General features: G+C 43.7%; 1 protein-coding gene across 6 annotated transcripts in view; it reads right to left on the reverse strand.

Annotated features, from left to right (window-relative positions):
- Positions 1 to 1,820: 1,820 nt before the first annotated feature.
- Positions 1,821 to 27,936, reverse strand: part of KCTD1 (potassium channel tetramerization domain containing 1) — a 106,839-nt gene continuing 80,723 nt past the window's right edge. For 5 of the 6 annotated variants that reach the window (XM_074576881.1, XM_074576883.1, XM_074576880.1 and 2 more), the window contains 3 exons: positions 11,408 to 11,552; positions 8,772 to 9,077; positions 1,821 to 4,613 (listed from right to left, as the gene is read on the reverse strand). In XM_074576881.1, coding sequence (XP_074432982.1) covers positions 4,455 to 4,613; positions 8,772 to 9,077; positions 11,408 to 11,552 — 610 coding nt within the window. In that variant the 3' untranslated portion in view covers positions 1,821 to 4,454. The remainder of the gene's footprint in view (positions 4,614 to 8,771; positions 9,078 to 11,407; positions 11,553 to 27,936) is intronic. The other variant, XM_074576879.1, reaches the window with a different exon arrangement.

Below are 27,936 nucleotides of genomic sequence, written 5' to 3' on the forward strand. Positions count from 1 at the left end.
AAATAATATACCCTTCGTTATTTTAGGGGACTCACTAATATACTAAGGCCCTAGCCTTAGTGGAAAACTAAGGAAACGTGGAAAAAAAATCAGCAATTCAAGGAAAAGTGGGTTTCTCCCAAACTGTTGGAAGATACCCTTGTACAAAGAGAGGACGCTTCAGCAGTTTGGCACTAGGGTTTCCCCCCAGCACGGCCATTATCAGCCTGGTTACCAGCTAGCAGCACTAGCTCAGCATACAACAGGATGAAATTGTAGGCTATGTGCCCATATCTTTTTCTTGGAAGAGGGGCAGGGGTGCCATTTTAGCAGTCTCAAATAAAGGATCCCAAATGCTATGTCAGTTTTGGGGTCTTCAATAACCAGATCAATGAGGCAGCAGCCAAAGCCAACACAGGGACCTGATGCAACGTATTGATTTTTGGTGGTGGCGATCCCTCCAGACCCTCAAGAAATAATAAACCACTCAAACTGAAGTCTGAGAAAAAGCAAGCGGTCTACAGGCCCTGAGGATGTCTTGGTTTCATTTCCACTGTAAATAAACCTCAGGCAGCAAGAATGCCTACATACAAATACCAGTTGTCCCTAGAAATAATTCATAATATAGAATTCCACAGTCAAGAAATGACAGATGGAAATAAATGTTTTTATTTCCCTGAAAAATTGACCATTGGTCAATGAAAATTCTTTTCTCGCTCCCCCAAATCAAACTGTTCCTCCCTGAAGTCCCCCAAAACGTGAACTTTTGAGAAAAACACACTTGACAAGTCATTTGTGTGACAGTAAAACCCCTGTAATGAGTATAGCAATCGATTTTTAAAGGTTGCTGCAAAAAATTATGCTCATGAACAAAATGTTTCTCTTCAAATTGAAATCAGTGCCTGTTTAGCATAAAGAAATATAATTGAGTGGGTGGCTCAACTTTCATGTTCTCAGAGGGTAGTAGGTTTTCACCATTGGATTTTGTTATGGATTCCATTGGGCATCAAAACTCCATGTCTGAGCTACACCTGCTTGTGCCACTCAAGCACTGAAATGATCAGCTTGCTTCTAGACATGTGGCAATGGAGAGGAAAAATATTCGCCAGGACAGGATACCAGGCCAATAAGTACCTGGAGATAGAATAAATTAGCAGCACTTATTTACAAGTAGTGCTTCTGGAAAGAGAGATCAGCCTAGTGACTAAGCAGGACTTCGCTTTCTGCGGAGCAGGGTAAATTAACTCAGTCTCCAACGGGACACTCAAAGTGTAAAGGTTCATCCAAGCGTGCCAGGATCCATACTTACGTTATGTAGCTGTTTGGTACATTAAGGAGGCAATAGGGGAAGAATTAAACCCTGGGTCGATGGTTATCACAGAAATCCAGCATTCAAGTTGCCAAAAGAAAGGGGGAAGACTCAGTTCCCCTGCCTGTGCCTCATTGTGGGAAGGGGTGTTGGGTGGCATCTGCAATCTCTGCATGCCCACAGCACGCAGCTTCTCCTGGCAGCTGCTTAACCAAGCGTCTGAAGTACAACGTTGGCAGCTACCGTTCACTGCAGCTCTTCCTCTTGTTATTAAATACAGCACCACTGATTGATAGCATAAAATGGAGTCATACTTTTTAATAAAAAAATTAGATAAATTTAAAGTATTGTACATGTCAAAATTACTAACCTCAAGAAGAGAGCTGACCGTAACCTAGTCCTTCTTGGTTCCCCCCAACCCCCTCTTCCTGGATTATTTGCCTGTTGATCAGTTTTTCTAAAGAACATTTTAAAAACACAGGGTTAAAAGCCTCAATTACAAACAGGACTAATGTCATCGTCTCTCTAAAAATCTACATCATCTACCTTATTCCCGCATACATTTTTCATCAGCCATCGCTTTGTTTATTCGTGACCTCTTACCCCCTGACCACACTGTACTTGCAGCGACATTTACATTCAGGGTCTTGGGGTAATTTTTCACTCCATCAACAATGAACGTGGGCTCGGTGGGAGGGTGACCAGCCAGGTGGGGATTTAGGAGGAGCACAAAGGTGTCATCGAGTTGGACAAGTATGCGCTGAGCAAGCAAAACCACCGGCTGAGCACAACCTGCCGGCTTTGGGAGCATATGCCTGTACGTAAAACACGGCGGCTAGCAGGGCAGGTTGGGATCCGAGAGTACCTTTGGGCTTAACGGACAGTGTAAACATACCCCCTGGTACGCTGAGGCTCCACTTGGAAACTGAGAGGGGGTTTCTGCAGTAAACAGTCTCTGAAACGTCACGTCACCTCGCACCGGCACCCACGTACTCTCGACCCACGGGGACCAGCACCCAGCCTCTCTCAACCCATGGGGACCGGCACCTTTTTCACCATCACAAGCTCCATACCACTTCCAACAGCTTGAAGATCTGTTAAAAATATTTATTTCCCGGGGTTTTAGCTTTCCGACTTCTATGCAGACTAACAACCAAATTGTGGGCAGTAAGAGCAAGCATTTGTTTATTTTGTAAGAGGACTACTTGCTGCTAATTGAAAACAAGCAGTTTCAATGGCGCAGCTGTTTCAGTACTGTGAATAGACAGATCAGCATCACACTGAAGATCTAATAACCTGCTAATGAACCTTAATTTTTTGGAGCACCCCCTACGCCCGCCCCCCATTTCCACATTTCAATAATTTCAAAACCATTGATATGTGCTGCCAGAGAGTTATTCAAGTGTGCCCTCTGACATATTTTAATAAAAAACAGAAAAATGGTAGCTTTTTTTTTTTGAGTTATCAGACTATATTAAAAACCTTGTTACATGTATTTAACAATTTCTTTTTTTTTTTTCCTTTTCTTAAATAAATAGCAAAGTGTCACCAAAATGAAAGGAACGCCGGCACCATTGCGTCAATAGAAACTTCCATACTAGGATGAATACACAGTCATATTCTGGAATATTGCATAAAAAGATACTTTGGAGGAAAGGTGGTGGTTGCTGGTGTGTCTTAGGTGGTGAAAGCATCAACCGTGAACGGTCCGTGCAGCGGTATCGTGCCGTGGTGTCTTTGCAAAATCTCACTGGCCCAAACCAGGCAGCTGCAGAGGTGGCCTCGGTGAGACTCTGCAAGAGAACAACTCGCAGGACATGTAACACAGGACATCGACTTACCGCCCGCTACCAAGAGCGATGCGAGGGGCTGCCCGTCTCACTCTCTAGGCAGAAGAACACTAGCTTTTAACGAGGGAAATGAACATTAAAGACAAACAGGCTGACTAACACTCATCAGGGCAAGGGCTTGGACAGTTGAAGCTGCCAACTCCTTAGTCAAGAGGGAAGGATGCGACTACCCACTGTTACATTGAAGGTTACAGAACCAGGTGTCATTATTTTTTTTGATGGGTTTCCCTGGGCTGAGCTGGTGTTATTTTTTCAGTCTGACCAACAGCCTTCTCTTCAAAGCGGGACAAAGCTTCTTAAAAAGGACAGCGCTGACGGAAGACCAGCAACCTGCGGCATGCCAGACAGATGCCACAATGGCGTCTGCTGCCTTTAACTCACTCCACCCATGTGCGGGCAAGTGCTGGCCCCCAGAGTGTAGCGAGTGAGCTAAATCCCACGTCTCTGCTTCTGTTGGCTTAAACCAGACCCTCGTTATTTTAAACAGAGTTTATTGTATTTAATACATTATAAAATTTGAAAAAATTGTAGGAAAGCAGCAGATTCAAACCAGAGCATCTCTACCAAATATTAATTATTCTGGCCCCCTTTGAAAAAACACAAAACAAAACAAAAACAACAACAAAAAAAAAACCTCATTCAAAAGAAAAGTTAACCTTTCACATCTGTGAGGGCAGACAAAAAGTGTGCGACTTCTGTACAAACTACATTTAAAATTTCAGTCGACTAGCTTTCCAATGCAATGGGTGGTTGATCTCCTGAACACCTGCCCATCCACCTCTAAAACAGACAGACATAAACCTCCATATGCAAATAAAGTTGAGTCAAGGTGTGTACACATTAAAAAGTGGATGGCTGTTCAGCAATGGAAAATGGGTGAAGAGTTGTCTATGCATCCCCCAACGGTAATGGCTTGTACACCGTTAAGTGGGCCTGAGTGAGGCCTAGGACACTTAAAGGCCATCACATCACCAACCTCATCTACCACTTCTTTTGTTGTTGCATTTCCTACCCTTTGACATATACATACATATATATATGTACATACATACATATACATACATATTTTTTATATATATGTGTGTTTCTGTGTTTTCTTTTACACCTTGAGGTTATTATTATTACTACTATTCCAAATGTTCCCATATGAATTCAGGTGTGGTCTCTATATTTGATATAAATGTGTCTTTTATTCAATTTTAGTTCCAGGACTTGTTTGGAGTCCAAACTGCACATGAAACGTCCCCCTTTTTTTTTTCTCCTCTCTCTTTGCTTTTTTTTTTTTTTTTTTTTTTGCATAAAGAAACATGTCCATTTTAGTCCAGAGGCTCTTGCTTTATTCGAATGACGGAGGGTGCACGAGATGTCCTTCTGAGTTCTCGTCTCAGTACGTATTCACTGAATTGGGAAGAGTCCACCCCACCTCCACATGAGCCAACAATCTCAAACCCTCTTTGCTGTAACCTCTCAAGTACCTGCAAAAAAGAGGAAACAAACACCAGTGTATAAGTAAATAAACAGATTATTTGCTCTTCGAGGATGATAACTGCTATTTTTAAATGGATCCAGCTAGGAAACAAAAGTGGTTACACAGATCCACTAACTGGTTCCCTCAGCTTCATTGTATTGGACTGATTTCTGCTGACTTTGGCCACTGAGCAGTAAGAGATAAAATAAAAGAAAATAATACTTTTTTTTTTTTTTTTTTGGTACTGTTAAATACAGATTTCTTCTATCCACAGGAACGTGCCTGGAAAAACTCATTCTCTACTTCACAAGACTTACAATACAACAGGGCCAATACAGGATTCCACAGCAGACACCGGGGGATGCTGAGCAAACACCTCAAGTAAATGGTGATAATGCAGATACTGCAGTCATAATTTCAGAGAAGTTACCATTATATTTTCTAGATACTTAAAACCCAACTGTGACCACAAAGATCTGTGGCTACAGTTACCTGTGGCAAAACCTGCGACCTTTAAACTTTAATTATGGCACAAACGAGTTCTGCCTATTCACCTTCTTTCCTCCCTTTTCACAATCGGAGTGTTGCTTCCAGTGGGAAATACAATGGCAAAAAAAAAAAATAATTAAAAATAAGAGCCAGGCAGGGCTCCCAGAGCTGGGGGATGCACCCACGCAGTTCACCCAACGAGCGACGGTGCAAAGACCTCAGCTCCCAGCACCAGCCCCAGGCTGCTACAAGCATGGTCTCCTTCCACACCACTATTCCACTATTTTTTTTTTTGTCCTTTGTAATTGCCTATGTTCATGTTGTTTTACTGTAACTGCAGGGCTGAGGTGTTCTTTCCCTTGTTTATCCTCTTTGCTACTTTCATCTGTATCTGTGTCATGCTGCCCGGGCTTCCTTCACCTCACCTGTGAGGGAGACCCTTCCAGGGCTTCACCAGGGTCAGCTGCGACGGCCACCAGCCCCAAGGGGAGGCAGACACAGGGACCCTCCATCCAGTGTGATGGGACCTCACTGGGGTTATGCTGCAAGGTGCCTACTGAATCTTTCCCTGCCATTTCACCAATTAGCAAATTGGCTTGCACTTGTGCTGGGACCGCAAGGGCAAGTAGAGCAGCAGGAGGCTGCAGAGGATTGAGGTGGGGGAGAAGCGAGCTGTGGTTTAAAAACGCCTGAAACAAGACATGCCATGTCTTTACATGTTGGCAAAAGTCTTTCCAAACATACCTGAGCATGGCTAATGGCACAGCAGACAAACGTCAAAAAGGACGGGGTGGGAAAAGAGACTCGAAAGCCACCATAAAACACCTGTGCAATTTTTGTTTATTCTGATCCTTAGCTTTTAACAATATAAGCCAAAATCCCCCAAATATGTCTGAGTGCAAGTCACTGAAAAACATCAGGAGAACTTTGGTCATGGGGAAAAGTGTGATGGTAGCAATTGTTAGGAGACTAGCCCAGCCCTGGGCAAGTCACTTAGTCTGCACCTCATTCTCCAGGTCTACTCATAGTCCCTGTCCCTCCTCACATTGTTATTAGGACTGGGAGATGCTTATGTCCCCCAGAAATGCAGCATTATAAACATGGGTTCATCATCTCTCTTGAAGCCTGTGCATATTTTGCCACTCTGACTCGGGTTTTTCACATCAGTAAATATGCTTGGCTATTCTTATTTTGTGACAAAAACGTAAACACCAGGATAAGAGATAAACTTATAAAGGATACAACTGCTTTGACAACTATCATATGACATGTAGCCAAATAATCCTCCTTGGAAATATCCCTTTTCCTTTGTAATCTTACTTGTAAGGCTGTTCTAAATTTGCATTAGTCACTATGACAAAACAACTTTGATGTTTCAGGTTGACAGTGAAGAGACACAACTGTCCACGCATAACATGGGTTAACCATATCTTGATAGATCACAGACTCACAGAATGGTAGGGGTTGGAAGGGACCTCTGGAGATCACCTAGTCCAACTCCCCTGACAGAGCAGGGTCACCTAGAGCAGGTTGCACAGGAAGGCATCCAGGTGGGTTTTGAATGTCTCCTGAGACGGAGACTCCACCACCGCTCTGGGCAGCCTGTTCCAGTGCTCTGCCACCCTCCAAGTAAAGAAGTTCCTCCTCATGTTTAGATGGAACTTCCCATGCTCAAGTTTGTGCCCGTTACCTCTTGTCCTGTCCCCGGGCACCACTGAAAAGAGCCTGTCCCCATCCTCCTGACACCCACCCTTTAAGTATTTGTAAGTGTTGACAAGATCCCCCCTCAGCCATCTTTTTTCCAGACTGAAGAGACCCAAGTCCCTCAGCCTTTCTTTATGAGAGAGGTGTTCCAGTCCCCTAATCATCTCGGTAGCCCTTTGCTGCACCCTCTCCAGCAGTTCCCTGTCCTTCTTGAACCGGGGAGCCCAGAACTGGACACAGTACTCCAGGTGCGGCCTCACCAGGGCAGAGTAGAGGGGGAGGATGACCTCCCTTGACCTGCTGGCCACACACTTCTTGAGTCTCTCCAGACTCCTGTGTTAAGTGCTTGCACACAGGCACTGCCTGGTGAGCCCTCCATGCAGCCCTCTGGGGAGGGAGCAGAGCAGAGCTTCCCCACCTGGACAACAGGACCCGGCAGATGGAAAGATGCCAAGCTCAGCTTGCAAAGTCTCTTCTTTGTAAGGATTCGCTCACCAGCCTGCAGCATTTAGGAGGTGTTTCTAAACCAAACAGCATCGATAGTGCTAATGGCAATTCCAGATGTGAAGAGATGCTCTCGCTCCAAAGTGCTGGCTGGGCAGGATGTGCTAACTAGGTGGAGACAGGTGTGTGAGGTTGGTTGTTTTTAAACCAACAAAGGATAAAACAGATGACACCAGAAAATGTAAGTTTATTATAATTCTTCCAGAAATTAACTGCATTTGTCTCCCACATTTTTTCTTATCCATTTCATAACAGGTACTGATTTTAGATATTGCTACTTCCTCTACTATGCCATAAGAAATTCGGAAAAACTGCTGACAGTGAAAGAGGGTCTTCCCTGAGACCACAGAAACAGATGGGTCCCTATTTGCAATAAGCAGATGTGCCTTTGTTTTTGTTACCTCAGCAAGGAGGAAGACTGAACATGTTGTCTTCATCCAAAGTAAAACGTATACGGTGATTTATTCAAGAAGTATTAGGGGGGTCTTTATCAAATGCAAAATACCCGAGTAACACTGGAAAAATGACACACTTGTTTTTAACCATACGTGTGATAACTTCCCCCCTACTGTACCCTCCACATGACATGCCTTGCCTGCCTGATAGTCTCGTTGAAGGGCCAAAGCCCTCCTAGGATGCTCCAGTTTGAGGGGTAGCAGTGGGGGCTGAGGCAAAGTCCCCTCTGATGGTAAGACTCATCAGATGCCTTCCCGTGCGGCTGCAGGCTGCTCCCTCCTCCAGGAACACTGGGTCATGTTTCAGAAGGAAGGAGGAAGAAGGAGGAGGAGGATGGCTATGTTCTCCCTCCGTGGAAGGGTGGTCCTCTTTTCAGTAGCGGGCCAATGCTACTGTCCAGTTGTCTTTTTCTCATATTAATGTCCCTTTCCCCTCACTTCTCACTTGTTACACTCAATATAAGAGACCGGGGCTTCACTTTTTTGCTCCTCCATTCTTCCTATTTAGTTTCAGAGCTCTTGTGGACTCCGGCAAATCAGAGCATCTCCTCTACCTTTCTCAGGTGAAGGGACAGAGCGCAGCGCTCTCAACAGCTCTCTGGAGACGTGACATCTCCCCTCCCTGGCTTGAGATGTTCCTGTGCCCTCTCATCAATCCAGAAAACAATTTATAACAGGCAGGGCAAGTGGCTGTAAGCAGGCTCGAATGGTCACCCTATATTGAAATGCCAAAAAATGTTTCTCCAAATATACAATGTTTTTATGTTAAGACAAACATGTACCTCCTAAAGAACGTTTTTAACACTGCTGTAGTTTGCTTGCAAAAAGATTTGGTGATGACGTGTGTGAACTAAGTTGAGAAAATGGCTCTGACCCACAGAAGTAAATAACTAGCTTAAAGCCTCCAGCTGATTTTGCTCATCAAAATGCTCCAGTGACAGGGAAGAGGGTCAACCCACTGGTACCTGGTCAGCAGGCTCCCTTCCAAAAAAAATACATACGTGACTTCCTACCTGAACTGAGTTGAGGTGACAGTATCCGTTCAGTGGAAATCGGATGACGTGCGTCGAGTCGTGATTCCAGCCGGCATTGACAGAATTACACATCACGTCACCGATTTCTGGAAACACTTCTTCTATCAATGACTTATCGCCACTCAGTGTAATCCTCTCTCCAAGATCTGGGGCAACTCGCACCACCAGGCACTCACAAGACTTTGAGAAACGGCCACTCTCCCGGTCCTGTTTCCACCTTTCCATCTCTCCTAGCATGGGCTGAAGCTGGAAATACTTTGCTTCTTCATATAACAAACTGTAATCCTGAAAGACACATATATTACTGTGCACAATTAAGAAAGAGGCATTGCTAATGTACCGCTTAATGTGTATGGTTATTCAGGCTAACGCCGCTCAGGATCTAGAACCCTTCAGACATAGTTCATAATTACTGTGTAGGAAGGCATAATAAAATAACAGCGCAAGCAAAAAATAACCATCAGCCACTTGAGACAGACTGGGTACAGCAGCGTTTGGAAGGGGAGGGGGGGGCTGTGCTTGCTCAACTCCCTCCTGCTATGGAATAATCCAGGCAAAAAAAAAAAATCCCACTTTTTTCCCCCATATTTTATCCCCATAGTGATGTCATAGAATAATGACCTCATTGAACAGATGGAACAGAATTCAATCAGGATTCAGAAAATTCATCACTAGGATCCATCGCGTCTTACAGCAATACTAGCAGGCATTGTAACAGGTATAAGAATGTAAATGAGGGAGCCTGCGATGGTTCTAAGTGTAAAATGATTCAGATATTTGCATAATGAATAGCGTATATTACTGCATTTTAAAAATTAAGTATTTTTTAATACCTCCCCATTTTGCCAACAGTATTGTTTACTACATCGTCTCAAACGCCAGAGCAGAGAGAATGCATTTCTAAGCGTAGCCAGTATGGAAGTAATTTAGAACTGATGATCTGGAGTCTGTCTACTGCCATTTTTTAAACTTAAAAAAAAAAAATCTTATTTTTCTAGGTTTAAGCGTGTAAGACCATTTAGAAAATATTTATACAGAGAAAAACAATACATGAGAATTAGGGAAGACAGAAGAACAGAATGACAACAAAGGAAGACTGCTGACGGTCAATATGGCCCTGCATTTGAGCTACAAAATGCTTCATGAGAATGGGACACCTAAATTGTATTCAAAATACTGCTTACATTTAATGTGTAACAAAAGAGTCATCTAAACTATATATTTCTAAGAAACAAGGACTGCTGTTCGTTTTAAGCACCAATCTTTTGGATGCCTTAAAGCGTAACTGGAAAGGACACCCCTTTGAACATCATGTTGGTTGGGCAAACTTGCCAGGAGTTACATTTTTAATCTCAGCAGAGCTACAGCATATTTATGTGTTTGAAAGGCTCTGCATACATAACTTCTTAATATCGCATGGAAGGTAGCTTTTCCTTTTTCTGTATTTCTGATTACCTTCAGGACAAATGCCGAGAGCAGCACAAAGCCATGCTAAGGCTTCAAAAGAGGGATGTGATGCTTATCGGCCAGTTCCAAACTTCCACATTATTCAGGGAGGTCCACCATCGTCACGCATGGGAGAAGTAGGTCTGCGTCTACAGCAGATGATTCAAAGGTTGCTGCAATACGGCTCTTGAACTCAACCTCACATCTGTTATGCCCCAAACACCTGAAAAATCTCTCTCAGATGCGAGGGATAAAAGACTGCACACCGTCGTAAACTGCTCTAACCCTTCCCCATCACCTCTCCTGTTCAATTCGAATTGCTGTATTTCCTACGGTGAACTAATGGCACAGCCAGCTACGCTGATATGCATTCATTAAGTAATGATAAAGATCTGTTCCGATGGCAACCGCGGTCTCCAGCGCTCTCTGCGCTGACACCACATACACACCCACACCCCTACAGGAGGATAAACACAGAACATCCCATGGAGTCTGAAGCTCTACCTCTGTAGGCTAATGTCTAGTGTGGTGAACTACCACAAATTCAATTTGCTATTAAAAAGAAAAAAAAGCAGGCTCTTTAATAAAGTTTAAATAATATATGTGCAGCTATTCATCCCTGACTTCTCTAAAACTCCAAAATTAAACTTGCAGTATGCATTCAAGAGTCTGAGGGAGAAAATATTCTATGACTTAATGGTCAAATATTACCATGTGTGCAGTTTATTTTGTCAATACTGTGATTCCCACACCATTCTCTGAATTTCAGCGTGGGAGTGGAAGCTGGAGCTGCTGCAATTAGAGGGGAAGCATAAAAGCAGATGAGAGGACAAGCAAGCCGCAAAGCTCACGAGCAGTCAGTTCCAAATTGTAACATCCTTTCTGTCTCCGCCAGCATCCCACCATATTTAATTTCCCTAGGTCAAACGTGGCAAGGTTGCTCCATAACGCTATAGCCAGGAGGGGAAAATTTAATATTGATGCCACTCTAGGAAAGGCTGTCAGATGCCACTTTAGCAACCCCGCGCTTACTTTTGCCATGTATCTGAAATCAAACACCATACCCCAACAATTCCGCCCCCCAAAGTCTAGGGTTCTACTTTGACTACACGCCAGATACTTGTTTTAACAAGGCACACGCAAAACACCCAAGCCCCTTGAAATCTCACCTTGAAATCATCAGGAATGAGGAGTTTTGATGTCCTTAAAAAATTCAAGATATATCTGAACATCTGCCCATCTCTGTCGATGAAATAATGCTGCTTGAGACTGTCGAGGACGATGGGCTCCGTGCCATCGAACAGCCGGCCAATCCTGGGGAGGAGAGAAGAGGCGAGTGGCAGGGTCAGACCAAGCTGGGCTCAGTGGCCATTTTGACCATCTCTCTCAATAGCCCCCACCAGCAGACGCCATCCCCCCAGGATGCACCAACCCTCTTGACTGACTTCATTCTGCTTTCATGGGGATTGCAGGGTGAACCCGATTCAGTTTGGAAATTGCACTTGGGAAATGGTTTGGTTGTTTGGGGGTTTTTGTTTGTTTGCTGGGGTTTTGTTTGTTTTTAAACCCAGTTCATTTTTTGGATGCCATCTACTGCAACCAACGCTTGGACAGGCACAGCTGAGGGGCCAGCACATTGCGGGGAATTAGAAGCTGGGGACACAAAGCGTATGACATTTCAACGCGAGGCAACAATTTCACTGTAAAAATTAACTGTTTGCGGCAGGTATCAATAAGCCCACTCTAAAATAATCAGGAAAAATGCCTCGCTTTTTAGAGACCACCCACCGATCACCAGAACCATATGGCCACCTAGAGAGCCTCCTCCGCTTGCCAATAAGTTCTTGCAACATCAACCGCTGAGCGCACACACAGGTTTTCTAGATGTGTGCCCCACAAACCTGCTTTTGTTGGAGCAGCGGGAAGGGCTGAAAACTCTGAACCAAACCCTTGCCAGTGTAACACGAAATACCCGTTGTGTGTTTCTGCACCGGGGCGTTTGCAAAACGCTCCTGAGTCACTGGCGGTTTCCCAATGGAATCACCAGGGGCGGCGGGTAGGCCTGATTTTGTGCGCCTGTTTATACAAACGCACAGGCAATGTGGAAGTACTTTGTGATTCTTTCCAACACCAGAACTGTAAACAAAACGGTCTTGAAATAGCTCGCTCGCGATACGTCACACGGACAACTCCGCATGAAATGCTACTGACGGTTTGGGATGCTATTTCAGAGCCTTGCCGCAACCTGTTACATTTTGCAGATACCGCGTTTTCATTATTTTAATGAAAGGGCTCATTTGTATGTAGTTTTTGTCCCAGTATAACCAATCTGTTTTGGGGACCAGCACAGTAAAACCTCTGCAGGTTACTAAAGAGCATACAACAGCATCAACACGGAGCTAAGGGACCGACAGGCACTTTTATTCCCTGATCACACTCAGTTTGCGGCACAGGTAAGGTGCAAGTCTGTCTTCTCATGAAAAACAGAGAGCAAGCACAACGAACTGCCATGGCACACTACTTTTGATTTAAAAGAAGTGAAGGAACAACTAATCCTCACCGCCAGCAGAAAAAAAAATTCCCAAAACCTCAAAGGTGAGCAGCCCTCGTGGCTGCATGAAGCATCCCAGGCTGAGATGCCCCATCCATCTGCCAGCAGAAGGGGATCTCCAGGAAAGGTTCAAGGAGCAAAAGACGGAAGTGGTTCCCAAAGAAGGGGAGATGTCAAGGCTTGCAGAAGAACCCAAGATCTTGGGGAACTGCAGAGGGATGGGGCTTCAAGGTGACCACGCGCCACTTCACACCCACAGCCGTACACCCTCCCTTTGAAAATGGCAGAGCCAACCTAAACGGAGTTTAAAGCGATGTCTGTGCCTGCAGCAGGGGCCTTCATAGCACACTTACTACTAAGTTGTGAACAGAATACAAGTCTCATCTATTCTTTCTCACCAGCTGGGAGAGATGAAGACCAGGAAAGAACTAAAACCCCATTAACTTCAGCTGGCCATTTACAATTCTGTAGGAAATGCCTGAATCTATTCAAGTCGCATGAAATCTGTAATATAGAAGGAATTACATATATTTTTCAGAATGATCAGGTAACAAAATAATTTTTTCAAAGCCATCCCTTAGAACAATTCAAGCTTTCTTCCTCAGATACTTGTTACTGCCTGCCCTGCTGCTCAAAATTTAAGCTGTAACAGGCCCTATAATACAGGTTCCTGTTCACTAGGTGGATGAGCAACATTTACGTCTAATATGGATGCACTCAGCATTTAGAATTAATTTTCCCCTATACTCAAACATGTCATCTTGGAATCTATCATGGAATTCACACACAAAACATACATATTTGGCCAAGTCAGTCATTATTGAAATGTGTAATGGTAATTGGTTTCTGCAGCATTTTCCTAGTTCTAAATTACTACTATAATTACATATTTTAAACCTCTAGGCTTTTTGTCTTCATTTTATTAATTGTATAGGAGACGAACGAGATAGTATCAGAGGATGGAGCCTTCTGACAAAACCATAATGCTGACGAGAGTGCAGAGCCATCAGGAATGCTACCTGGGACATGTAAGCCCTGGGTCCAGGCTGGAAGAGTGACCAGAAAGCGTTGCCTTAGTGCACTCCTGCTTTGCGGCGGCAGAAAAAAACCCAAGGAATTGCAAATTTCCATTGCCCCCCAGGATCACTTTGCAATACACAACTGCGCTTTCACGTGCTAAAACAGCTTCAGAAGGGCAGACCCCCAAGCAGAGACATGGCTGTAAACAAAATTAAAGCCTTTCTCCTTTTCAGATGGAAAAAATGTAGATTCCAGCTTCCTTCACGTGGCCTCCAGAGAAAAGACCTGAGATAATACGGGACCCAAATCTGGTGGCATGGTCCTTCTAAGCTGCATTTGCTACACCCATCAGGAGAGGAGACTGGGCTATGCCAGGACCTGGGGGAGGACCAACACGTTCCCCCTCCAGCCTCCCCATGTACTCTTGGGTTCCTGGAAGCACAGCGGCAAGCTCTCTGCTGTGCCTCCCTCGGCAACTTTTCTACACAACAATATCCCAGTAACCATCCTCCCTGTCACCCATAGCTCCGCTGTTACTCCTGTTTGGTCTCACGCTCCAATTATAAATGCTTAAAAAAAAAGACACCAATTCCCTGGCACAAGAAGGGACTGTTAAGTCATGTTTATTATAATTTCACTTCCCAAGAAAGCCTGAAAGATGTTTTTCCCCCATTGCCTTCTTGACAACATCGGCTGATGATTGTCAAAGATAACTTTTTTTTTTAAATAAGTGACAAATACGTAACAGCTGAGTGGATTTCCAAACAGGAAACTGCTTTAAAGGAGGCTTGCAAAGCAAGCTGATAATTATATGCAGAATTAGCCAAATATCAAGGGTAAAGGATAGGAAAATGTAGTCCATTTACAAGAAAATGTACTTCTGAAATATTTAATTAAAACTAACAGGCTGGAATTTTCTGTATATCAGGAAAATTAATGTCCCATGGGTTGAAAGTGGGACCTCCAATGGGTAATAATTAATGTCTATGGCTTTAAGTATCATATTCCACTGTCGGAAAAATGAATCCTTCAAGGATAGAAAATACAACCAGTGGAAAACTCAGCTTCCGTCACAGAATTTGGCTTTACTTTCAGGACACAAAACAGGTACAGCCGCAAGCCTGGTTTTAGCGGGGAGAAAACAACGGGATATAGAACAGATCAATGTTTTACTTCCACAGAATATGTAGGGATCCTTTTCCTCACGGACTAGAACTCCCATAGCAGCGTTTCTAGACCAAAAAGCCAGCGCGGGAAGATGACATTGCTTACAGGATTTTTCAAATTCTTCAGAAACAAGTCCTGTTTGTCCAGTATAAAAACATACTTGATCTGTGGCAAAACTGTATACATAGTGTAAATGTTCATAACCTTGCTCTCTCAGTATATAAGTATTCATATATATTATTATACACATAAAGAGAAAGACTTTCCTTTAGCATATTCTGCCTCAGTTAAGAATTTTGGAAAGCAGCACTAATTAGGACCAAGATGGCTAATATTAATCAGTCAACTATTGCACAACTTAACACTAAGAAAAATGACGTGGCTCTGCAGATTGTTTTAGAAGCTTCAGTGGACACAGCTAAAATTCTTCTCTTTTGTCACCACAGGGATACAAAGAACATGGAAAAGCAGCAAGCCTTGGTGTCTGCACGCATGCAGACTACTGCATTACTTTCAATCTAACGTAGAAATAAACCTAGTAACTTTTTTCCCCTGAGAGAACACAGATTCCTTATTTTTTTTAATATATCCAGTATATTATTTCTAATTTTATTATAATGATCAGAGGACAAAACCTCAAAACTGAAAATTTTTTTGCAACAAACTATTTGCAAGAGTTCCAAGCTGTCAGCTCTCCCTGCTCTCTGTGCCTTTTCACGGAACAACAAAAAAGGGAGGAAAACTCCTGGTGTTTAATAAGGCAGCGGAGGGAACCGTGCAGCAGGAGGATGCCGTGGCACCTGCAATCCCCTGCTAATGGCAGGGCAAGAAACTGCCTGAGACTCCACCGAGGTCAGGTATTCGGTGGCTGGCAAGGGGCAAAGCACTCATGAAAACTCTCTCCCTCCAATAATGAATTACACAACAAAGAAAAAGTATTTTAGTTGAAATCTTACTCACCTGGCTGGAGCCACTGTGGCAAAGTGAGTAGGGGTTTGGCCCTTAAAAGGCTAAGTGAATGCAAGTTTTACTATCATATCATTATATTTATGTGGCTAATGGGAACGCTTATTTAACACTCTGGGGTGTGGAAGAGCGAGCCGGAATAGGCTTTTACTGTTTTTTTTTTTTTCTCTGTGACTTTTTAGTCCATGTCGTCCTTATTAATCTCTTTTCATTTTCTTTTAAGTGCTCAAAGGCAATTTGCATAAGAGCCCATTATAAATTAGATCTGTTTAATGGTATGCTCGTCTCATGGCTATTTAATTTTACTTCCTCGTATGTCTAAATTATATAATTTTGCACTGTCCCCTAGAAACTACTACGTTTGAAGAGGTATCAACGCCAGGGAGAAACGCACCCAAGTGGAGAATGATGAGGTTTCTAGTCTTTTTTCAGAGGATCACTTTAGCAGTAACAACCAGCTCTTCTCTTTTTGAATACCTCACGTCCTTTGGATCCACAGCAGCTGAATACCTAGCAATCTTTATAACTCTGCGTAACAAAAGTTGGCTCATAAACATGATGTAACAGAATACATTTACAATTTTCAGGAACATATATTATGAAAACCGCATTTTAACCAAATACCCCGTTGTAATCTCTTGCTCTCAGTGCTATTATAATTTGTTCTTATCTCTTCCTCCTTACATTTAATTTAAGGTTTCATGTCCATGAGTCTCAGGAATTCCTTGGCACAGGCAGTTCCTACATTATCAGAAGAGGCATGAATACAATGATTATAAAGCAAAGGTAACAGGGGAAAAATGTATTAAAACCTAAAATCTCATTAAACCTTCTATAGAAAAGGTATTTATATAGGAGCCAAAAGTGACAGAGCAAGAAGGATGTACAAGAGGAGGTATTAAAACACCAGTTCTTATGAGATTTAAAAGAAAATGTTACATGGCATTTTGAAGAACAGATAAATCCCAGATACTGAGTAGAAGGATGTCAACCTTTGTGGAAATATTTGCTAAAGACTGAAGAACTGAACCATTTACATGGAGATAATTTCAAACATCTTAAGATTGTTATTCGAGCATGGAAGTGAAAGAAGAGGTAAGGGCAAGCTCAGAGGGCTAATAAAACATTTAGAAGAAATTGAGATAGACAAGAAGCAGTGAATAGTCTTAAATGCAGAGTAAAGCATGTGAAGAACAGATGGGAAGGATCTGAAATGACGAGTGAGGTGGTATCATCAGGGAACACATCAGAGACTAAGAAAAAAAACGAAGAAAAAGAAACGTAGGATATGCTATAACCTGCCTGATCAGAGGCAGCACCAGGAGCAGAGATGAAAGCAAATCAGACATATTACAAAATGAACAAATAGTCATTGGATCTAACCCACATGGACAAACCGACACATTAACTGGAAAAGAATAAATTGCACAACGCTGTGCAGTCATGTTGCAGGAATGCTACTTACAAGAGAGTGAACTACAGCTTTCTACGCCACAGATGAGCGTGGAGATGATGAGATGTGTAATTAAATGACAGCCGAGCAAAAGAGGGTATGTGGGTCACAGGAAACATCGGGGTGAACTAAAAAATGGACGGCTAAGGCTCCAGAAGTCAATAGAAATACCCTAATCTCTGTCTGCCTGAAAAGGAAGTTCTTCCAAGAAAAATTAAAACCTGTATTTTCCCCGCTAAACAGGTGATCTAGCTATCTAGGAGATTCACACCAGAAGTAATAATTACACTACGAAATACAGCTAATACAGGAACTCCCCTGATACACATAACGTACTGGTTGACAGCCTTACGGTGGGTGCAAGGTCCTGAATGTCCACCAGAAGTAAGCTCTGTCACAGCCTTCTCCCTGGGATGTTCAAACCCCCATTCCCAAATTCAGGACCATCATTCACCCAGACCCAAACGGCACTTGTAGAAACACTAACATTTTAGAAAAGAAAGGAACAAAAACTTGGGATGGGATGTCAAGAGCTGGTGACTCATGGCTAGAAAACTATATATGTGGGCAGATGGAAGCCATCTCCCACATCGCACGACGGCAGCAAGGGTGAGGCCAGGAGAGCACTATCCCCAGACTGCAGACGATGGACCAGGGAGTTTCTGTTTACCATGTACCTTCTCTCTCTGCTCTGGTATACCAAAGAGATACAGACAGATAAGAGGAACAGGCTGCAACCCAAATCTGCATCTTTTCACACAAGGCTGGGCAGGTAAGTGCTTTAAAAGCAATTTCAATACTGTGGCAGCCAAACCTCCTGAACCTCTAGGTTGCATTACAGGCTTCAGATGTGGCTGAGAGGGGTCTGTCCTCTACTCTCCAGCTACTATCCCACCCCGAACCAGGATCCTCATCCCCACAACCCCCATCACTTTTGACAACGTGAGGTTACTCCATCTGACAGACCCAGAAGTTGCTGACGCTTCCCGAGACATCCTGTCTATCCCTGATCCTCGCAGTTTTGCTTGTCTCCAGATACCAAGCACTCCCTCAAGTCCTTTTGCTACCATACAGACCCATCTCCAGAAAACTTAAGTCTTGCAATCCCCAAATAGGCTGTTCCTTCAGCCAAACCACTATCTAAAGGGTGGTACCACAGGCCCTCTCTTCCTCTAGGACACTGAGACGCCCTGACAACCAGCCAGCGCTCTGATCAACCCACCCCACGCGCCAAGCCAATGTGACCCAGAGCAGGAGCAGAGGCTGCAGATACCTGCTGCCATCCCTCTCACATCACGACAGGCGTTTTGCTTCAGCCATTTGTCAGGGCAAAGAGCAGCGACATGCAACAGCTGACCTGCACGCCCGCTGCTCCATAGCTGTGGCCTGGCCACCGGTATTTTACATTTTACACCACCATGTCTCCTTGTTCCTTTCTTCAGGCTCACTCACGCACTGGATCTACTGAAGAGCAGACCGCAAGCCTTTAAGCCCCACATCTCCCTACAGCGTTTGGTATCTTGCAAATAAGTCCGTCCTTAAAAAACTTTTTAGTTTTTCCAGTGTATATCAAAAACCACTTTTCCTAAAATCATTTAAACCAATGAAATGTTCAATCAATTATTCATGCAAATACTTTTTCCATCTCTGTTTTTTTGTAACCAAGTTTTCTTGGCAATGATAACATTTCACAGAAAAATTAACAAGTATTCTCTTTGCTTGCCAAGATAATTTTACTAAGCTCGAATCCGATTTCATTGAGGTACGTTATTTATGTTTTATCTGGAGGGAAGCTGCCTATTAAGTTAGTAGCAACCGTGTCCTTTTGCTTATGATATGGTTATTAACAAGTTATCAGGAGTACCTTTACGATTAGGGTGCAATGGCAAATTAAGTACTTTGCGTCATAATTAGCTAATAACTTTTGAATTATATTTTAATCATGTTTAAGATGGTCAGGTTTGCTGCGAGTACAGATAATGGAGGATAGGAGCAGAACCTGAGTGTTTATCATTCAACACCAAACGCCAGAAAGTAGCTAAACCGGTGAACGCGCAACATCCCAAAGGCCATGATAATCTATACATTCAGAACACTGAACCCTGTCACAGACAGCAACGTAATAAAGCAGAACCTGCGTCTTGGGATCGCGTTTAAGTAAAAAGTAAAAATGTATTCGCTCCAACCCACTCTCCTTTAAGCCTGCCAACTTTTCTTAAAAAGAATAAGACATGTTAGCAACCCAGCTTCAAAGTCCTATTGATAAATCTGTAAATGCAGATTTCACAAAGAGAACACTGTTAAAAAGCAATTTTAAAAAAGCTACCAGAGCCATTTCCCTTTCAAAAAATCCGGACATTGAAAAAAAAATAATAATAATAAAAAAAAAATCAACAGCAAAACCACCCAACAACAAAATCTTCTCAGAATGGCAGAAATTCTTTGATGTATTCCTTCATACATCAAGTTTGCCCCTCAGCTTTCATGAATTTCATTCAAACCACTGTTAGCTCTCAGTATTTCCTCTGTACCCTCGAGAAGGCTCAGCATCAAAATTCCATGTACGTATCACTGGAAATTAGGAAACACTCCAAGATTCTCCATGAAATCCCTTAGAAAGCTATCAGCAAAACGAGTGCTGGATCCAAACCCAACAGATTGATACCCTAGTTAAGCACGTATACGCACCGTGATATCGCTAACTCTGCCCCTTTCCAGGATGTTACTTTGGGAACCAGGCATTGCACTTCACACGCCTGGAGCCTGCGCCCCAGTAAACAACAATCCTCCCAATGCAACCATAACGAATTAAGCTTTCCAAGGTCTTCACAACTTTGGCTACTTAGCCAGAAATCCCGGCTACGTTGTTTTGTTACCTGCTGCCTCCTCTAAGAGGAAGGACAACACGTTTCCAATAGACAGGACAAGAACACACTTGCCCTTCCCTTTGCAAAGGTTGCACAAACTCCACCTGCATTGCAGCCCACAAAGGCAAGAGACGGCACAGCTAACCTCTGCGTGCTGTACGGGGATCCCACGGGGACTGCTTCTCCAGAGAGAAGAGAGGCCACTTCTACATTAAAGCCTAAATTAAAGCTTCTCATTAACGAATAAAATTCAAAGAGAGAGAAAGCGCTTCTAAAACCTTCCACTGTTAACTACGGCGAGCCTGTGTCCCCAGGAAACACTGTCTTCCAGAGCCTAGAACAGAATAAAGTATTCCCAAACACCCTCACTACTCCACTCTCAATAAATACCCGTGAAAGTCACTTGCAAAGTTCGTAACATCCTTCTCAAGTGCAGTTCATGCAGAGGACAACTATTTGCTACCGCTAGCTTGTGCGGCAGAAGCCTGTGAAACAGATTAACAGGTTGCAGCCCGGCTGCTGAACTTGGGCTCGGACTGTCACAAGACAGATTTGCCAGGGAAGGCGGAAAGGATGTTCAGCCTGCTTTTTTTAAAGCCCTACAGGGATAGACAAAGGAAAAAAAAAAATACAAAGAACATTATTAAGGTAGTGAAAACAGGCTTCACAAGTTAAGATACGTCGAATATTAGAGATGCTCCCGCAACTTTCATTTCACTCTGCACTTTAGACTTGGTCTTTGATGACCTACTGTTTTCCCACAGCACCCCCAATCCAGGCAGCACGCAATCTGGGGGGAAGCCAGGGTTGCAGAGCGTAGCAGACTGTTGCCTGTGGCACCCCTGAGGAGCAGGAGAAGGTCTAATGGATAAGGAAGGGGTCGTGGGAAGGGAACGCAGGTAAGGCAGACGGGGGCTGCCTGGGAGAAACGAGCTCTGTCCAAGCATGTGCCAGATTTCCTGCGCGACGCTACGACTAAGTATGCCTCCCTTATTTTTTTGAGCTCCTTTCAGCGAAGCAAAAAGGTAGTAGGCTAAAGAACGCTGCAAAGAAAGCAGGCAAGAATGACTCTTCAGAATAGGACTCGAATAACATGCAGAAAATACAGCCCAAGGACACAAGCTGAACTGAGGAGGAACAGAGATGCTGATGACCTGCTTATTAATTAAGCACCACATTTCTCTGTGCACAGCAGAAGGCAATCGTGTACTGGAGATGGTATTACTACACATAACCATGAACATGAGAATCTAAGGTTGCCCTGGCTGCCCTAATAACATTCTTTTCCCATAAAGCTGACTGCAGTTGTAACGAGAAAAGCTGCAAGGGCCAGCTACAGAATAACATATTTATCACACTTCTCTTGAATATTTGTGTTTTGCTTTACTGCTTAGCTCACCTGCTCATACATTCCTCCACCTAGACTGAGAATGGTACTTCCAGGTTAACATCCTAGGTCATAAATTCTTTGAGAAAGGCAATGGGGATGGCACGAGAGCACACGCAACAGAGGCAAAGAAGATGTGGGTGTTACCAGCACAGAATTTAGTATGAGAAACACAGGGCCATATACCGCTCTTGTTTTGATTAACTCTAACTTATATACATTACAATTACATCGCTGTGATTCCTAGTGCGGACGCAGACATGTGCCTACATAGAGAGACATGTTTATACCCGTGTAACTCCCTCCCATACATTTACATGTTTAACTGCTTCCATGCTAGAGGGTTGTAATGATTTAAGCATTTCAGTAACTAGGAAAATCACACCATTAACCAAATCAGTTAATACAAAAACCTGTGCGCTAATCAGTTAAGAGGACAGGAAAGTCCACCTAAAACAGCTTAGACAGTGGCTCTGAGCAATAAATAATGCTTAATGCATAGGTTAGAAATGCCAAAGCCACGCCTGCACATTCTGCTGGTGGTGGGGGTGATAAAAAACACACAGATAACATTATTTCCATTGACAAACTTTACATATACAAAACAGTGGCTTTATTGTTTATTAAATTAGCTGCTGTCATGGTGTAATCATCCCTGCAGCCATACCAAACCCAACAGTATGTCAGATGTATTTCTGTGGAGGAGGTAACGAGAGAAGAAAGGAAGAGAGCTGAGATACAGCACAGAAGCAATACAGCCCCGTAAACAGTGGCGTAAGGAATAATTAATCCACATATGTGAAAACAGACACTATAATTGCAGCCACTGAAATCCTCAAAAATACCACATGACAAAACTAAGTGTTACATCACGGCGCCTTTAATACATGACAGCCAGGATGTGATTCAGCTGCCTAAACACAGATGCCTGGTGCCACTCGAGATGGTCTCGGGCACCTCCGGGGCTCCCGAAGGGCCAGGGGGTGGCACAGGGACACTCCTGCAGACTCGTGCCCTCCTGCAGCAGCCACAGGAGTCCAGGCAGGAGCCGTGCACGGGCAACTAGTTGCCCACGTTAAGGCAAACATAATCCTCTCACGAAATGAGCAGAAACTAACTGTATTGAAATCCGTATTTAAACACAGTTTAACACCGTTCTTCCTAGGCATTAATATCAATAGAAAACTAGCCTCTATTAAATAAAAAAAAATAACAAATTGATATAACATGAAGTTGTGAGCAATAGTTTGCAGTGCTCATAAAACGCATAGGAATTTCTAACGTTTTTAATTTAAGTGCTATTTTATCCCGCAATGCAGGTTACCCTCACACAGAGGAGCTGCCTGTCCTTTAGCTTCTTCCTGAGCTGCAGCTTTACCGGAGGAGATACAGATAAGAGTGCCATCCGAAGTCGTATGATACTCCAAGTGTCTTAGGATCCGCTTTTCCTAAATGCAGGCACAGTCAGCCTCAAGTATTTTAGTGGGGTGTTGAAGCGAGCCGACTCCAGGATGGAGCTACAGCCAACAGACAGATGGAAACACCTATGGAGGACAGCCCAGCCCAGCCCACCTACGTGGGACCGGACCTCATTCCTGGTGCACCACCGCACTGGTGATTGATCACCCAGCTGAAAACTTGCGACAACTCTAACGTAGCAACTGATAAATTCTGAGTGCAGCAAACGAGCGGGAAACGATCTGTGGCGAAACAGTCAAATAAGCATAACTCCATCAGTCTGGAGGATTTACAGGCGTGAGGATATAGATCTTACATCTGTTGTGATCTTCCCAGTAGAAACCAGTACAAACCCAACCAGCCAAAATTTCCCTGTGGCAATCCCAGGCTGCTCATAAACAAGAAGTTGCCTACCAAGCCAAGCGCTGCTTTTAAACCAGCAGAAAGATGTTAATCACGGAGCAGCCTTCTGCTTGAGTTTGTACGTTTTCATTATTATATTCACTTAACTTTGAAGCCTTTCTCTAAAAGGACAGAACTAAATTTAACTCTACTTGGATTAAAAAAGGAAAAAAAACAAAACACCAAAACAAACCATTGCCTATGGGTCTTTCTATACTGCATCTGCCCTTGTTCCCAGATACTGGTACTACTGCAGGACTCTCGTATCAATAGATTAAGTTTCAGTTTACACTAACTAATGACTGGTACTGCAAAGGAACTGATCAACAACCAACACGGATACGTATAGCAAAAGGCCATGACTCCCTTACCGACAAGAAGAAGAAGAAAAAAAGCTAACAATTCAGTGAGAAAAATCCCGAATTCCAAAACTACTGTTCTTTTTAGAATAATGCACATTCCAATACAGGCATTTTCAGGGACAGAAAACCATTTCAAAAACTTCTCTTCCTCTCTGTGCTTGCTGAAAATAAAACATGTTACAACAACCTTGCATTACTCCCTCCACTTGTGTAGCTACTTAATACCAGTATTTTTTGCTGTATATCTGAATGTAATAAAATCTTAATTTAGCAGAAATCCAGGTGTTTTGGTAGATTCCTGATGTTTTTTTTTTTTTCTCTTGCATTACCACAAGGCACAGATATAATTGTTTTCTACTATCTTTACAGGAGATCTACAGAAACACATTCTCGAAAGGTGCAGAAGCCTGAAAATAGTTTGGGGTAATCAAAAGCTGCACTGTTTCATCAAAGCTCTCCACCCTTACTTCTCCAGAAGCTGCTGGTGCTACAATAAACAGTCCGGGGCTACGGGACGATTCTGATTATTTTCCATCACCTTCCTAAAAACCTAATTTTTTAGCGTTTAGAGGCAGGCAGATGCCAGTTAGTACAATGAAAAGAAGGGGTCTGGAGAAAGAATGTCTTAAAACAACCAACTCTGCCTATGAAGCCAGACCATCAAACTGCATTCTCTTGCTAACCACCACATGCACAAAAGTCTGCATTTATTTGTGTTAACCAAGTAGCGCTCTGTGGGGGAAACCTATGGCACAGTCCTCAGCCACTCATGTTTACACAGCTTTTCTTCCCTCAGAAGGGAAGATTGCAAGACGCCTACCAAAAAATACCCCCCAAAACCACAGGAGACAAAATCATAGAATGTGTTGGGTTGGAAGGGATCTTTAAAGGTCATCTAGTCCAACCCCCCTGCAGGGACATCTTTAACTAGATGAGATTGATAGAATCATAGAATCTTCATGGTTGGAAAGGACCTTTGAGATCATCGAGTCCAACCATACACACACAAAAAAACCCACCCCAAAAAACCCCCACAAACAAACAAAAAACCCCCAACCTACAATCTCTGCCACTAGAGCATGCCCTGAAGTGCCAAATCTAGATGTTTCTAGATTGCTCAGAGCCTCATCAAGCCTGGCCTTGAATGTCTCCAGCGATGGGGCCTCTACCACAAAATGGACCCAGGTGCCCAGTTGTGAGGCAGAACCCGCTGCTGAGCACCAGCTTTGTGATGGGTTTTAACGGGAGAAGGCACCTGAGGTCAGACTGGGCTCTGCGACATTACCACTTGATACCGCAGTGATACAGTCTGTAGAAAGGCAGCAAGAGGACCGAGATTTGCTTGCAGCTTTCCCTGTCAGATCCTTGCCCCAAGCCCTGCTGTGCCCAAAAGCCCCAACTCCATCCCTGCTTCCAGCCGCCCACACAGAGCTCCACCGCAGTGGGCAGCAGCAGCGCAAGCACACAAGGGTGATCTTCGCTGCCTCTTAATTGCCACCAGCTGATACCTACCCCCTTTGATGTTAAAAGACCTCTGGCAGGGACGCGCCCCAGGGATTTACACTGCTGGAAGGAAGGAGTCTGCCACATGTACGCCATTAATGCAAAGGCAGTTAGCGATGGCTTTGTGGGGATCAGCAAGAAGTGTTGACTAAGACTTGAGCCTCGTAACAGACTGTCAAAAGGAAGGGGTGTTTCTCCACTACGCTCCAAGGGCTGGTTGATCATCGTGGAAAATCCTCTGCAAAACAATACTGAGGGGTATAGAAACAGCCACTGTATGACTGCAGATAGCAGCTCAGGCTTCTTTGCAGGATCAAAGTCAGACAAGACATGCTTTCTCCTTAGAGTCTGAGAACACGGGAAAAATTACATTCCATATCTAACTTCGGGAGCCCATCACCGGTTTATTATTTATTATTTGAACAACGTGGTCTAGTGGGAGGTGTCCCTGCAGATGGCAGGTGGGTTGGAACTAGATGATCTTTAAGGTCCCTTCCAACCTAAACCATTCTGTGATTGTATGATTATCACTGGACACTTAGACAAGACAAAGAAGGGGTTTCACCGCAGTCTCCAAAGCAGGGAAAGCTGACAGGAACACATTCTTGCTGGCTGAACTGTGCAGTCACTTCTTACCAGGGAGACCATCTCTCTCCCGCACTACCCATCCTCCTACCCCGCTCCCTCGCTGCCCTTGCCATGCCACCCCCAGTGTTTTGTTACTACGGCAGAATAATATTAGGACAGTGATGAAGAAAATAAACCCTCTCTGCCACGATGGATGTGCCCTCATTTCATACGTATATTTAGTCAGCAACATGCTACAACAAACTTGACCTTCATCGGGACTAAATTTCACTGACCCTGTTTTTTTTTCAGGACCTCACCCCCTTTACTTTGTTTTGTCTGCAGCCTCTGCAATTTCCAGCTGATAAAGCTGTCATCAATGCTCACCTTTCCCAGCAAAAGCACGCTGCAAAGCAAAATAATCAGATATGCAAGACCAAGGGACAGAGTCCTTCCTAGCAACAGAACAGACCCTTGGAAAAAATGCTCCTGGAGGAGCCACGGCCAAGCTATCCCACTCGGGAACTGCCCAGCAGAGCTTCTGCAGGCTCGGGGACAGGTTTGGAGAACAACATTATTATTTTTTCCTCTACAAATGAGAGCTGCACTACCAGCTTTATGCTTTTTGCTTGGTACAGAAGCCTGTTACGTGTTCTGCATCACTCCTAGGGCCCTTCATGTTTGTCATGTTTTCAGGACTTCATTAATGAAGAGAAGGAAGGAGGACTCACACTTCTGATTTAACTACTTAGCATTTTAATAGGGAATAAAGTGACCCACATGGAAGCTAAATGCAATTGACAGTCACAGCCACACCAGCTGTTTCTATTTTCAAACCAATGCTTTCTGCCTTGTCATGAACCCAGACAAGCAGAGACTTCCAATAGCATCCTTTTCACCCTTCCTTTTGTTGAGCCTACCGAAGAGAGAAGCATGAAACATACCTGATTAGGGCTTTTATTTCTACTTCCCAAGCAAGGAATTAAACACTCACTTGGAACCAGACCTCTGTGGTCCAGAGAGCAGCATCCATTTGGTTTGAGAGCGCTGCACCATTAATCCAAAGCAGAAGCGGGGAAAGCGCAATTGTAGCTCTGCTGATGAGTTTATCGGGGTTAGCTACTAAGCAAGAAAAGGCTGGTATGAAAGGCATGGCCCAAGGCCCGGCTTTGTGAGACAACAATATTAGAAGCTGGGAAAATGAGAATGCCTGATAAAAAGTGGAGCCTCCAAATAGGCTTTAGCTACAGAAAAGCAGCAGTTTTTCTCCTCTCCCTTTCCTGCGAGTTAGGTCTTCCATGGAGGAAATACAACCATTCCCCCACCATTCCCCCAGCTTACATCTTCCTGGAATAAGATTGACTACCACGTCCCTACTCCTGTCTCTCCTTTGCACCAAAAAGGTGGATGCTGTCATGGTTTTTTTTTTTTTCCTCTGCAGCAGCATGCTGGAGCCAACACGATTCCCCACGGCATTACTGCAGCGGGGCTGGAAACTGCCATGAGCCAGGGCTATGGCACATCTTCATCAGATTTTGGAAGGCCAGAGGGAAGATTAACGTTCAGGGGAGCTTATTCGTAGGAGAAGCTAGTAAAGTGAAATTAAACCTTCATATTCTGCAAAGGATGATGAGATTGTTTTTGAGAACGTTAGCAAGACATGAGAAAAATCCATTTAAGAGTCAGACACTGGCATATCAGGAGCCAATCATGATGGGCAGCAAAATGATTTTCAAAACTAGAAGAGGAAAATAAACACAGTCCACATGTTTGAAAAGTCTACATGCTAACTGCCTGCTTTTCATACGCTTGATGGTGACTTCAGTCATACGCAGCTGTATCCACAGCACTTGGAGAACCGGCAAATCGTCTTATTGTTTCAAACAGAACATGAGCAGTTTCATGTGACAAGCTCCAAGTATAAAATGAAAAAAAAACAAACAAACAAAAAACACCCACACCCATCTTTCTAAAACTCTGAAATTATACTACTAG

Source organism: Larus michahellis, chromosome 2 (assembly GCF_964199755.1).
Source record: "Larus michahellis chromosome 2, bLarMic1.1, whole genome shotgun sequence".
Lineage (NCBI taxonomy): Eukaryota > Metazoa > Chordata > Aves > Charadriiformes > Laridae > Larus > Larus michahellis.